This window comes from Stegostoma tigrinum, chromosome 35 (assembly GCF_030684315.1).
Source record: "Stegostoma tigrinum isolate sSteTig4 chromosome 35, sSteTig4.hap1, whole genome shotgun sequence".
Classification (NCBI taxonomy): domain Eukaryota; kingdom Metazoa; phylum Chordata; class Chondrichthyes; order Orectolobiformes; family Stegostomatidae; genus Stegostoma; species Stegostoma tigrinum.
This window is the reverse complement of record NC_081388.1, coordinates 10,245,227-10,257,641: the sequence shown is the minus strand read 5'-3', so window position 1 is coordinate 10,257,641 and position 12,415 is coordinate 10,245,227. Positions and strand designations below refer to the sequence as shown.

The following is a 12,415-nucleotide window of genomic DNA, read 5'->3' as shown; positions in this document are numbered from 1 at the left end:
TTTAAAAAGTTGTGCAGTTTCTTGTGTTGACTAATGAAGTTATGAGTCATACTGAGTTGGAGAGTTGTCTGTTGGTGTGCATTGCCATTTTTTTTGTAAGGACCACTACTTTGCCTCAGACATTTGCTTCCAACACCAGCTTTTGTAGTAGGCAGGAAACTGCATTGTCTGAACTCAATTAACAGATCCCTGAAATTACAACCCATTTGTAATGGGTAGATTGAAGAGGGCCTTATTTCTGGAGATGCTGAATATTTCTGTATCACATTGTCTGGGTTACTCAATTCTAAACTGCATTTGAAATGATCTCCTCTTGATTGTAATGTTTAGTTAATTAAGATGAAGTTGATGGAAAAGTCACCTCATTTACTTGTTGAATTTACACAACATTGGCTGAGCGATTCCATCTTTGTACATTTGACTAAATCTCAGGACTTGTTATCAAACTATTTTGGCAAAAATTAATTTGACAACCGGTAAAAGTCTTGATTATTAAGTTTAATTCAAAACAGAAACGTATGGTGCTGTTCACATAACCATAGTGAAAGCAGGTATTACAAGGGATGCAAAACCGAAATGAGGGCATACTTTGAAGGTGGTACAGTAAATTGACCCTGTCAAGAATATCATGTGGATTCCATGACTTTGTAAACGAAGTGGATACCATGGAAAGGAAGTTTGGTTAGCAGTTAAACCTGTTCTCTAGTATTATGTCAATTTCCTTCCCACTTTAGAAAGAATAACAAACCACCTTGGAGGTCCAGTTGAGATTTGCAAGAATGCTGCTAATGATGGATGTTTCAGTTGTTGCAGGGGGTAGGTGGAGAAAGAAACTAGGGAAGCTTCAGTTTCTCTCTGTAAAACAGCAAAGGTTGAGGAGGATCAAGAATGCTTAGAACACAAAGGGGTTTTGTGTCTGCTACTGTATCAACCATGCCCACTTGCTGGGGAGGGAAGAGTGGTTTGAAGGCGCCTGGGATATAACTAGCAAGTACGTTATCAGGGAAGCTTGTGACTTTGTTTTAAGTAGTTAAAATTTTGAATGCTTTGCCTGAAAAAGTGGATGAAACAGATTCAATAATAATATTCAAAAAAAAATTTGGATACGTAACTGAAAATGAGATGTTTGCATGTTGTGGGACTGTGTAGCACAACCCTAAGTGTTGTTTTAAAATGTTTGTGTATAATGAAATGAAACAAAAAAAGCATTAAGTTGCACCAACTGCAATTAATACATTTACGTTCTTCAGTTGAAGCATTTGAAATGGCACATGAATATATCTCATTAATGTGACTCAAATATGAACAGAAGGATATTGGTTTAAATTATTTACATGGGTATCATAACACAAGTGAATTATATTGCAATTGAATACTTTTTCCACAGTTATTGTTTGCTTTCTGCTTAGTTTTTAGAAAATTACATTTTAGTTCCTCTGCAAGAACATCTTTTTAAATGGAGGAAAGTTTGCTATCCTGTTAAACCACTTGCATGTTTGCTGGTCAGGCAATGGTGCTTGTGAAAATATTTGTTTATTTTTTGTTAAAGATTTAGAATATAACATCTTAGCTTCATTAGTATTTAACAAAGCTGTTCAATCTAAATGGAGTGCAACATTTCCTCTTCACAGTCGGGTTTTTTAATTCAGTTTGTTACTTTTTAACTGTCAGATTAACAACTAAACATCTTATCAATATCTTTTTGTTGCTATAGTTAAATTGTAGCTACTGACTTAATAATATTTAACTTTCATTAACAGCAAGGGGATGATATAGTCTTAATGGCAGAAGCTTTGGAAAAGATCTTCCTTCAGAAGATTTCAGAAATGCCACAAGAAGAGATTGAAATACCCATACAACCCACCAAAGGATCACGGGGTAGAGGCAGAAAAGAAGCGGGTAAGTGCCTATCTTGTATTCTTTCATGGCTGGATACATTCAGGCTATCCCATGTCTGTCCTAGCACTGACTGTTGCTTTGCTTGTGCATTTCACAATGATTTAAAAAGGCTACAGATTTCCATTTTGAGCATGTTACATTGTTGTTCCACTTGGCAAAGAACCCACTATTTAAATTTTAAGATACTTTTATAGTTTGGATTTTTGTAGGTAATGAATAAAGAAATTTCATCTTGGTTTGATTTTCCTGTAACCTTTTGTGAATTGTTCAACCACTGATAGTTGCATTATATGGCCAATGCTGTTTTCTTCTCTCTCTCCTCTCTCTCTCTCTCTCTCTCTCTCTCTCTCTCTCTCTCTCTCTCTCTCTCTCTCCCTCCCTCTCTCTCTCTCTCTCTCTCTCTCTCTCTTCTCTCCCTCCCTCCCTCCCTCCCTCCCTCCCTCCCTCCCTCCCTCCCTCCCTCCCTCCCTCCCTCCCTCCCTCCCTCTCCCTCCCTCCCCCCCCGCGGGGGGGCCAAATATCGGTTTCGGTTGTGTATTGCCTGATCCAAGTTCTCTTCTTGTGCGGCTGTGAAATATCCTACCACCATATTTTTGTGCAGTGTAAATTAACTTGTGTAAAGTATTCCACTTGGTTATACTGTTGCCATGAATAGTTTGACCATTCTGGGGTTTTGTGTCTGTGTTCAAAAATTATACTAGCTGGGTGTATGTAATCATGAGGGTGCTTGCAAAAAGGCAGTAGATTGGGATGGTGACCGCTAACTCCTGTGTAGTGCTGTTGAAAGTTACTGTAAATATTCTTAGCATGTAACTCTATCTCAGTTCATTTTGAATGGCAGTGTAAACAACTATCACATCGAACCAGAAAAATGCTAATTTTCAGCCTGTTTTTAAAAATGTGATGAAAATGGTCAATGTTTCTTCAGATTCTTAAGATGCACAAATGAATTGCTGCTAATCGCATTTTTGTTTTGTTTGATTTGCAAAACAGCTCCTTAGGAAGTGTTTTATCCAAATGCTAGCAATAAACCACTAACTAGTGCCCTGAAACTAGCTTTGTGATGTAAACTGAGAATTTCATTACGCTGACAGAATTTGCACATTGGCCACAGTTACATAGTATGAGAAGACTTTAAGGGCATAGGTGGGATAGCAGAGTAGGTTAGGTATGTGTAAAATAAACTATTTAATATTGGTCTTGCCAACTTTTGGTCTGTGATCTTCTAATATCTTGATTTAGATTTGAATCTGCCATTTTTTTTCAAATTTGTCTCCAGGGTATACTTAGACACTGGCTCCTCCTGGAAAGTATCCACTTGCCTGCATTAGCTTCAAGGAATTGTTTTTTTTCCTTGATTGTAAATAAATAATAAACTAATTGCATGGATCTGTGGCCGTATATGAGTATACAATCCTTAAATGCCATATTGGAAGGCTGTCTGATTGTTTGGATTATTCTTACTATGGAATTTTGTAACACTGCACTGTAGGACCCAATGATTTTGTCAAGTGCAGAATTGATGCATTGTAGGAAATAGTTGGTGTTTGTGTTTTGAGAAGTTTCAATTCACACAGGAGTAGTGTTAGTCCTTAACTATTATCAACCGATTACTTAAATCTGGAATTCATTCCCAAATCCTCTCCTCCACCTTTAAAAATACTCCACAAAGCATATTACTTTGACCAAGCTTTTGGCCTTCTCCACTTAACTGGCATGATGCCATAGTTTTGTGGATGGTCCTGTTGAACATCTTATGAAGCTTTTTTAGTGTTAAACCTATATAAATATAAGTTACTGCTCTGGACTTGGATTGTGTATCAACAGGAAATTACAGACAACAGAAAACAATCCACCTCTGATTTAGTTTGGAGATGTAACATGGTGATTTTTTTTATTTGAGCGGAGCAGGTACTTGGCTGAGAAAAAAGACGCTGTCTACTTTTCAGTGCTTGAATTGGTAGGCAGCTAAGTTGATTTGAATACAGTAGAATAACCTCTGCCATCTTAACCAAATCTCTGCCACTTGGAGGACTTCAAACAAACAGCAGGATCTTTCACGAAGGCAATCCGTGTTCACCTTAAATAGAACATTGTAAATGTGTCCTATGATTCAAGGATGCCATTTATGTGTGCCACTACTGTGTGCGCCTGTAGTGCTTTATTTGAGGAAATCTTAGACTCTTAGAATTCTGTACTTTTGGTTTTCTGTAAATAAATTGGCAGTGGATGAAATTCCTAAAATAATTTGCTGGCTAGATCACTGAGAATTTGCAAACGTATTCCCTTTGCTAGGCCTCATCAGTAGACTGGATTGAGGTGCTGTCATGCAGGACCACCTCTCTGCTATACTTGGGTATCATAGTGCTATAGTTAACCTACCACTACGGATGTAATTACTAGTGGAAAGAATTTAGTGCTGCAGAATTTCCAAGCATCAGAATGATTACTGTCTTAATATATTGACAATGTTTATTAAACTCAAACAGCTCTCGAGGGATTATGGAAAAAAGGATCAATTATGAGTAGATTTCCAAATTATAATTGACTAATGCAAACGTTTGTAATATACTAACTGCTTTAACTTACCATTTGGGTGTTTGGTATTTACATATAAATCAGTAAGAAGCCGTCCAAATAGATGGAGTCTTATTGATTAGTGTGTATTTTTCCCCTGCATTTTTTTTTTCTCTCTGGAAGATTTCATATGTTTCCTTTTCAACAAAAGTTGACAGCATGCCGGACAATGATTTGTAGAATGTTTCCCATGCCGGTGTTCTCCCAGGAAGTCAAAATAACCAGGAGACCACCATCATATTGAAGGACAATATTTTACAAGTGTATATACACCACCTTTCACATCCTTAGATATTGAAACTCAATAAAATGCCAGCGTGTAATTATCCTCATCACTGTAAAAGCAGCAGCTGTGTTGTACATAGCAAGGTACCACACAGCATTGTTGCTAATTAATCTACATTGAGAGCTGAATGTTAGCTTATGCTCTTCAAGCGTAACTTACTCTGCACAACTTTTCCATGACTTGTTCCTTTCTGGAATTTAATACTTGATGTTGTACATCTGTGAACCATTTCTTCCTTGGTACCCTATCAAGTGGATTTTAGTGTTTTGGAAAGTGTCATCAATTCTTATAACTTTTCTATCTCCCGTAATTGAGATTGGCATGTATGGTGGGAGAAGTATTGAGGTGCCTCGTTCTTAAAAGGTTACTTTTTAAACAAATTGCTTGCAGTTTCTGGCTTAATAGTGACTTATTTAAACTGTAAGTGGTGTATGGTAGCTGTGAGTGGCTGATCTTTGTTATGTGGCAACCTATTTTGAGATTTTGTTGGAGTTTAGAATCAATCTGTTTAAATATTTAATTGTTATTTTGTTTTCATTTAGTTCAGTCTAAACCCAACATGTCAACTGTACAGACTGTCACACAGACAACAGTGCCAGCATTGGCACCAACACAGCCACAGCAGCAGCCATCCCAGCGGACACCTCAGGCATCGCAGCCACCACCACCACAACCACAACTTCCTTCTGTATCGGTGCCAGCACCCACACCCCAGTCATTTCCTCCAGCGACTCCTGATTTGATAGTACAGCCACCAACAACGACTGTGTCACCGCATACATCAGCTCCTCCAATGCCAACCCTCACGCCAACAACAGTAATGACAACAGCGTCACAGCCTTCAAAGGTAGACTCTTTCAGTAGCTTTTCAACTAGTTTTGTCCTCAATTCTTCCATTTTTTTTAGACTTGAATCATCTGAATCTCAACATAGAGAATTTGATACAGTAAAACCCTGAATGTTTTATAAAGCATACTTGTGTACTTTTTCAGTGGATAAACTGTATATTCTGAACTGTGCAAAGGATTTTTCTAGTATTCCCTGTAACTGATTTGAATAGGAATTAATTAGTTGTAACTAATTCTCCAGACTGGGTACTGGGAGAACAGTTGAGTGAGATGATGCAACAAAAATGAGACCCCTGAGGAAATGCAGGCGGAAGTCTTTGGTGTTGATGTGTGTTGAAGATTAATTCTAAACAAATTTCCCAAAGCAGGGAATTGTCCAAAGGCATAACACTTTCTTCTATTGTATCTGACCAAGCAATGCAGCATTTAAAGGAGTTGATGAAAACTGTCAGCTTCCAAGACAGACCTGTTCTGAAGTTGCATGCCACCAGCTGTGCTTGTGGTTTTCGTCTGCTTGTGGCAGCGTTGTGCTTTAACTGTGAATCAAAAATTAACTCATCTCCCTTTCCATGAAGCAGTCGACTTGAACTTCAAGTTTTATGACGCTAAATGAATACTTTGTATTAGACTCGGTCTGTCTGGTTTTAATCAGTTGCACTGTAAATTTTAGATGAATCCCTTCTCAGTCTCGTGGCATCGCTGCCCCTCCACCCCCCCTTCCCCCCAAAAAAAGGAGAAAAGCAGCACTGTTTGGCTAATACTGCTGAGTTGAATTGTGTGATTAGAGCCTCATGTGTACATTTCCCTTTTACAGCATAAAAAGGGAGTCAAAAGGAAAGCTGATACTACAACACCAACAACCAATGTTGCAGTGAAGAGTAGAGAGTCTTCGCCATTGGTGACAGAGCCCAAACCAGCAAAGATTCCATCTAGAAGTGGCAGACCTCCAAAACCTGTCAAGAAAGAAATGCCAGATTCTCAGCAGCAACACCTAGAAAAGGGTGCTGGTGGTGGGGTTGGTGGTGGTGGGGTTGTCGTTGGCAGTGGAAAGGTTTCCGAACAGTTGAAGTACTGCACTGGCATTCTAAAAGAAATGTTCGCCAAGAAGCATGCAGCCTATGCCTGGCCCTTCTACAAACCTGTGGATGTGGAAGCCCTGGGACTGCATGATTACCACGACATTATTAAGCACCCCATGGATCTCAGTACTATTAAAGTAAGCCAATACCTATAGTCTTGCTGAAACTTGAGAGTTTGGATTATGTAGCAGCATTGAATCTGTTCTGTTTTGATTATTCTGTACATGAGGAATAACCTGAGCAACATCTTTTATATTATCCATCTCAACATTGTACAGATGCGGTCCCAAACACCGATAATTGAAGTCATTTATTTTGCATGGGGTGATGCCTTAATGTATTATAATACACTGGTCATAGAATTCATGCGTGCAGTCTGTAGAAAGATCAATTTAGACCCATAAGTGTTTAAGTTTGTGTTACATTTTGAAGTTGAACTCAGTCTGAGCTGGTGTTCACATTATTAAAAGAATGCTGCGCATGTCTTTTCTTGGTGTTTTATGTTGGTCAACAAAAGTTTAAATACAAATGATGATTATTTGAATAATCATAATCTGACCTTTCAAAAATATTAAGACTTTATGCTGAATCGACAGTGTATTTTTCTTTTAAGGAAAATATTTTGACTACTGAAACATTAAAAAAAAAGTTGTTTGCAGCTGCTCAACTTTATACTAAATTCAGAAATGAGATGGTATAAAGCTGCAGAACTGCAAACTATCTCGAGTGAAGAGTTTCATTGTTTAATGGGAAGAATAACCAAGGTAGCCCTATTCACCAGTGCTTGTGATAACATAATTAATCAGGCCTTACTGAAAGTGTTATTAATTTAACTAAATTATTTACCCTGTATAAAAATGCCTTGTCATATGCTCCAAACCCCTGTTAACTATGAATTTCATCGAAAGCTAACTCAGTAGATAATAAATTTGTGGTTCAATTTGTCCATAAAACAAATTGGTCAGTGTTGAGATTAGCATTTGGTTTCACATCCTAGTCAATTTCTTAAACAAAACAATTTCCCTTTGCATCAGTGCTTATAAAAAGAATTATTTTGAATGCTGTGGTTAATTATGATCTTTATTTCACTGTCACCCTGATTTGTGAAGCAGCAAATTAATTTTAATGTAAATTTTTATTTAATCTTTTCTGATTAACCTGACCAAAGATGTTGTTACATGCAAGAGGGACTTAAACCAGATGTACTGGTCCAAGGGTAGGGGCGTAGAGCCTCTAAGTAACAATTTATGATGCATGAAGTTGATGAGCTGCATCTGACAATGTTTTGTGGGCTTGACCATCCTAGAATGATAACCAGGATCTAGCTTCAGACCTGATTGCAAATCAGTGATTTATTGCGCTTCCCCTGTTGTAGTGACTTAACCATCCCTTTGAAAAATGGCAGGCACCTAAGTTGTAAACGTGTGTAAAGACACCAAAAACTTCAATGTTACAAAGCAAACTTGGTTAAATCAGCCCTTAGGAATTCAAAGAAATGCAACTGTGTAGGTTAATCTAAGTGCTGCTCTTTGTTTGGCAAATTCTCACTTATGTAAACTTGTAGCCAGTGTGTGTTATTTACAGTTAGATGAAAGTATTGTTCCTCCTTACTAAAGAGCTTAGACATTGTTTTACATAGCTTGTTTGATGTTGAGGCGTTGCATTGCGAGCAGATAGGCTTAGATACCAAACACAGATTTTCGTCTGTCACGTCTGTTTTTGTGCAAGTATTTTGGTGATTTGGATAAGCAGAGTAAGTGGGAAAATCCTTGGCAGATGTAGTGTAATGTGGATGACGAGCAGAAACAGGAAGGCAGATTATTGTCTGGCTGTAAACTGAGAAGTAGGGATGGGAAATGTGCATTGAGACGTGGGCATCCTCATTTGCCAGTCAAGGAGACAAATATGTTGGCCTTTATAGCTTGCGTACAGGAACAGGCATATCTTGCTGCTATTACATGGGACTTTTGAGACCACACCTGGAATATTTGTGCGGTTTTGATCTCCTCGTGAGGAAGGATGCTGTTGCTAACAAGGATGCATCGAAGGTTTACAGACCTGATTCCTTAGATGGTAAGACTGACATGAGAGGTTGAATTAGTTAGGATTGTGTTCACTAGAGCTTAGAAGGATGGAGGGACACTTCATAGAAACCTATAAAATTCTAACAGGACTAGAAAAGGTAGATGCAGAAAGGATGTTCTCGACTGGAGAATCCAGAATCAGCAGTTACATGCTAAATTCATTCATAATGAAATGGGGATATAGCTTTACCTAGAGTGGTGAACCAGTGGAATTTGCTACCACAGAAATTCAGTCCAAAACGTTGTATGATTTTAAGGAAGAGTTTAGCTGCAGTACTCGCGGCCGAAGGGATCAAAGGATATGGTGGTAAAACAATAATGGGCTACTGAGTTGGATGATCAGTCATCATTCTAATGAATGGCAGAGCAGGTGTCAAGGGCCGCATGACCTATTCCTGTCCTTTTTTTTTCTTTTGGAGCTTTTGCACTTGAGTGCTAATGCATGGGTATATTGAGTAAAGGGCACTAGTTTAAATTGTGCTCCATTGGTTGAATTTATTTTATGCACTCCTTATTCTTCAGATTCACAATTATTTGAGCTGTTAGTGTGAATTGCTAGGTTGAATTTGAGTGTCTTCCCTCTGACATCTGGGGGAGACGGTGATATGACTATTTTTTTATGAAATGGCTAATTTTTAGGTTTAAAAACTGGAAGCATAATGCTATCTGGAATAAAAGTCTATAGACTGGTGAGTTAACGAACTGGAAATCAATTTAAAATCAGGGAATATGAGAAAAATTAAAAGCCTGAAAATTGCATTTAATTTCAGTGACTTGCTGGGTGTTCAGCAGAAGCACAAAATTTGTTGTAAGAATTATGGTTGTGTTAAAGCATGAGTATACCTTTGCAAAAAAGATGCTGCTCATGTCACTGTGAAAAGAGAGAATAGTAGCCAAATTGTCTAAAGTAGAAGTAGATAACTCAAAGGCAGTTAAAATGTTTATTATTGACAACCAATAAGGATTTATTGTTAGCAAATCTTATTTGACGACATTGACACTTCTTGAAGTATGGAGAGTGGATAAGAGCAATTTTTAAAAACATTTCAAGACTTCCAAAGGATTTGATAAGGTACCAAATAACAGAGGAAAATAAATGTCTATGGTATTAAGGGGGCAATGGCTACTATTGTACAAAATTCACCAGGAGCACTTGGATAATGAGTGGTTGTTTCACTGACTAATCTATGCAAGGGTGTTTCCTGCGAACAGTATTAGGAATACTGTTCTTCGAGATATGACCTGGATTTGAACATTTGTGGCATAATTTATAAAATATGCTTTCTTCAAAAAAAGAAGCAAGGAAGATAGATTTCAGTGTTGGAATAGACTGGTGGAGAAAGTTAAAGTTTGGACTAATGTATTTTGGGCGGAAGGGCAGACAGTGTTATATGGAATTATAACTAAATATGGTGGGAGAATAGGGAAACATGGGTTTACATGCAGAAAATTTTGAAGACAGAACAAATGTTTAAAAACATGATTATAGAATCCGTAACTTATAAATGGCATTTGAAAACAACAAAATTGTGCTAAACGTTTAGATCATTGAATAGACTTAACTTGTTGTGTTGGCCGATCCTATAAAAGTCACTTTTGGATAGATGCGCATTTTTTTGGAGGATGCATTGGAAATTTACTGGCTGGAGGGAATTTATGTGGTGAGGCAAGAGAATTTGGGCTTAATTCTTGGAGCTCAGATGGGTCTGGGGTGGTTTGATTGGCAATCAAAACTATTCATGACTTTGAATCTCTTTTTTTCTTTTTAGTTCAAACCCAGAATTGTGAAATGAGGCCAATTGGATAGTTCCTTCAAGCATCTGGGGCTAGAGTGGATTCCAATCAACATCACAGCCTCAGAACTACCTATGATCATAACCAACAATTTATGTTCTTTAAATTCAATTACAGTAAATAATTGCTCAAGTTGAAATGTATGCCAATGAAACTTTTGATCAGAGTACCTTAAATTCTTCCATAAAACCAATGTCCACTTGACACAGGATAGATACATTCATCCTGTTGTTTTCCTTCTTGTAGTATGGTATTAACTCATTTTTGAGACATGTTTTTAACAGTCATGAAAGCAGTGGAGGTGATATGATTTATGAATTCATGGGGAAATATACACTTACTACTGCACTGTTAGGGAAACAAATCAAGGTTGAGGACAATTAGAATAATTGGGCTTCTGATTTCTGCTAACTGGAAAAGATTGACTTTAGATGAGTTTTACTTGATTTTGTGGTATGTATTGCATAGTGTAATTCCATGTGCTAATAATCAAAGACCACTTATTCTGTTGCCTGACTACACCTCAATTTTTAATGTAGAACTTTTACTAGTAAATCTTAGTGAGCAATTTCATATTTGTAACCTCAAACAATGCTGTGTTGGTATCCAGTATTGAGCTTAGAGCAAATATTCATTGAACTGTATGATTGTGAAACTCAAATCTAATTTTAGGCTCTTCTGTTTCAATGGTGGTAGCTTTTGAAGTTATAAATGTTCAGTAGTTGGCTCAGTCCTTCAGAGATTGCGTAGGTTTGGAGTTAATTTTTGCTTATTCACTTCTTCCATTTACTTTTATGCAATCCTTTCCATAGCTGGAGCAGCTATCTTTGGATTTATTAGTTGTTTTTGTCTAAGACTTTAAGATGTATGCTTTTAAAAAGTCCTTGTTAATATTGTAATTACTTGTTGAATATTTGTGGTCTTGAAGAAATTTTCTTTTTCAAAAAAAATGTGATCAAGGTTGTCTGCTTGGATTGTGGCAACTGGATAAATGCCATATTTCTACTGGTACTATCACCATGAGCTAGTTGAAGTTTCATTATCAAAACAGCCATAGACATGGCTACTGAACATTCACAACATTTAAGCATTACTGTATGAAAGAAAATCCAATTTTCTGATAGTATTTGTCTGGAATTATTGTCAAATGTTGAACAGTACAGGCCAAGTGATTGCTAATTGTCATTCATTGTTACTTAGCTGCAGGAACTGAATGTGAAAGAAATGTAGTCATTGAGAATGTTCTGAATTTTTGCTGACATTTTAAAGATAATGCCATCACTAGACCCAGGACAACCACATACACACCCCTCGTTTTTGGCAAGGTTTACACAATATAACTGGCTACAAAATCGAAGTCAAACATAATCAGGGGCAACAGTGCACCCCGACTCGAGCTCAGTGCATTCAATACTTGTGTGGAACAGAAGGTCAATGAAAGAATGTCACCTATCCCAACGGCTCTGATGCATTGTACCCAAGGTAACTGCCGCAGAAATAAGATCTGCCTGCTTGAGATTAACCCCAGAAAGCAACCGACCTGGATGGAGTCCCTAGCCATGCACTCGGATTCTGTGCAGACTAGCTGGTGGGATTACTTGCAGACACCATAACTTTTCCTTCACACAATCTGAAGCCTCCTCGTGCTTCAAGACCACCATTACCCTGGTGCCAAAGAAAAGTCATGCAGCATGTCTCAGTAACTACTGTTTGGTGGCTCTGACCTCAATTATGAAGTGTTCAAGAGGTTAATCAAGGCTCATGTCGAATTGCTTTGATCCTTTGCAATGCGCCTACCAGGGCACACCCCTGGCCCGACACTCACCCTAAAACATCTGAATGACAAAG

General features: G+C 37.7%; 1 protein-coding gene across 3 annotated transcripts in view; it reads left to right on the top strand.

The window, feature by feature from the left end:
- brd4 (bromodomain containing 4) overlaps nucleotides 1-12,415 on the top strand; it is a 184,487-nt gene that overhangs the window by 96,284 nt on the left and 75,788 nt on the right. For all 3 annotated transcript variants that reach the window (XM_048521930.1, XM_048521931.2, XM_048521929.2), the window contains exons 4-6: nucleotides 1,761-1,899; nucleotides 5,305-5,609; nucleotides 6,425-6,826. In XM_048521930.1, the coding sequence (XP_048377887.1) occupies nucleotides 1,761-1,899; nucleotides 5,305-5,609; nucleotides 6,425-6,826 (846 nt within the window). The remainder of the gene's footprint in view (nucleotides 1-1,760; nucleotides 1,900-5,304; nucleotides 5,610-6,424; nucleotides 6,827-12,415) is intronic.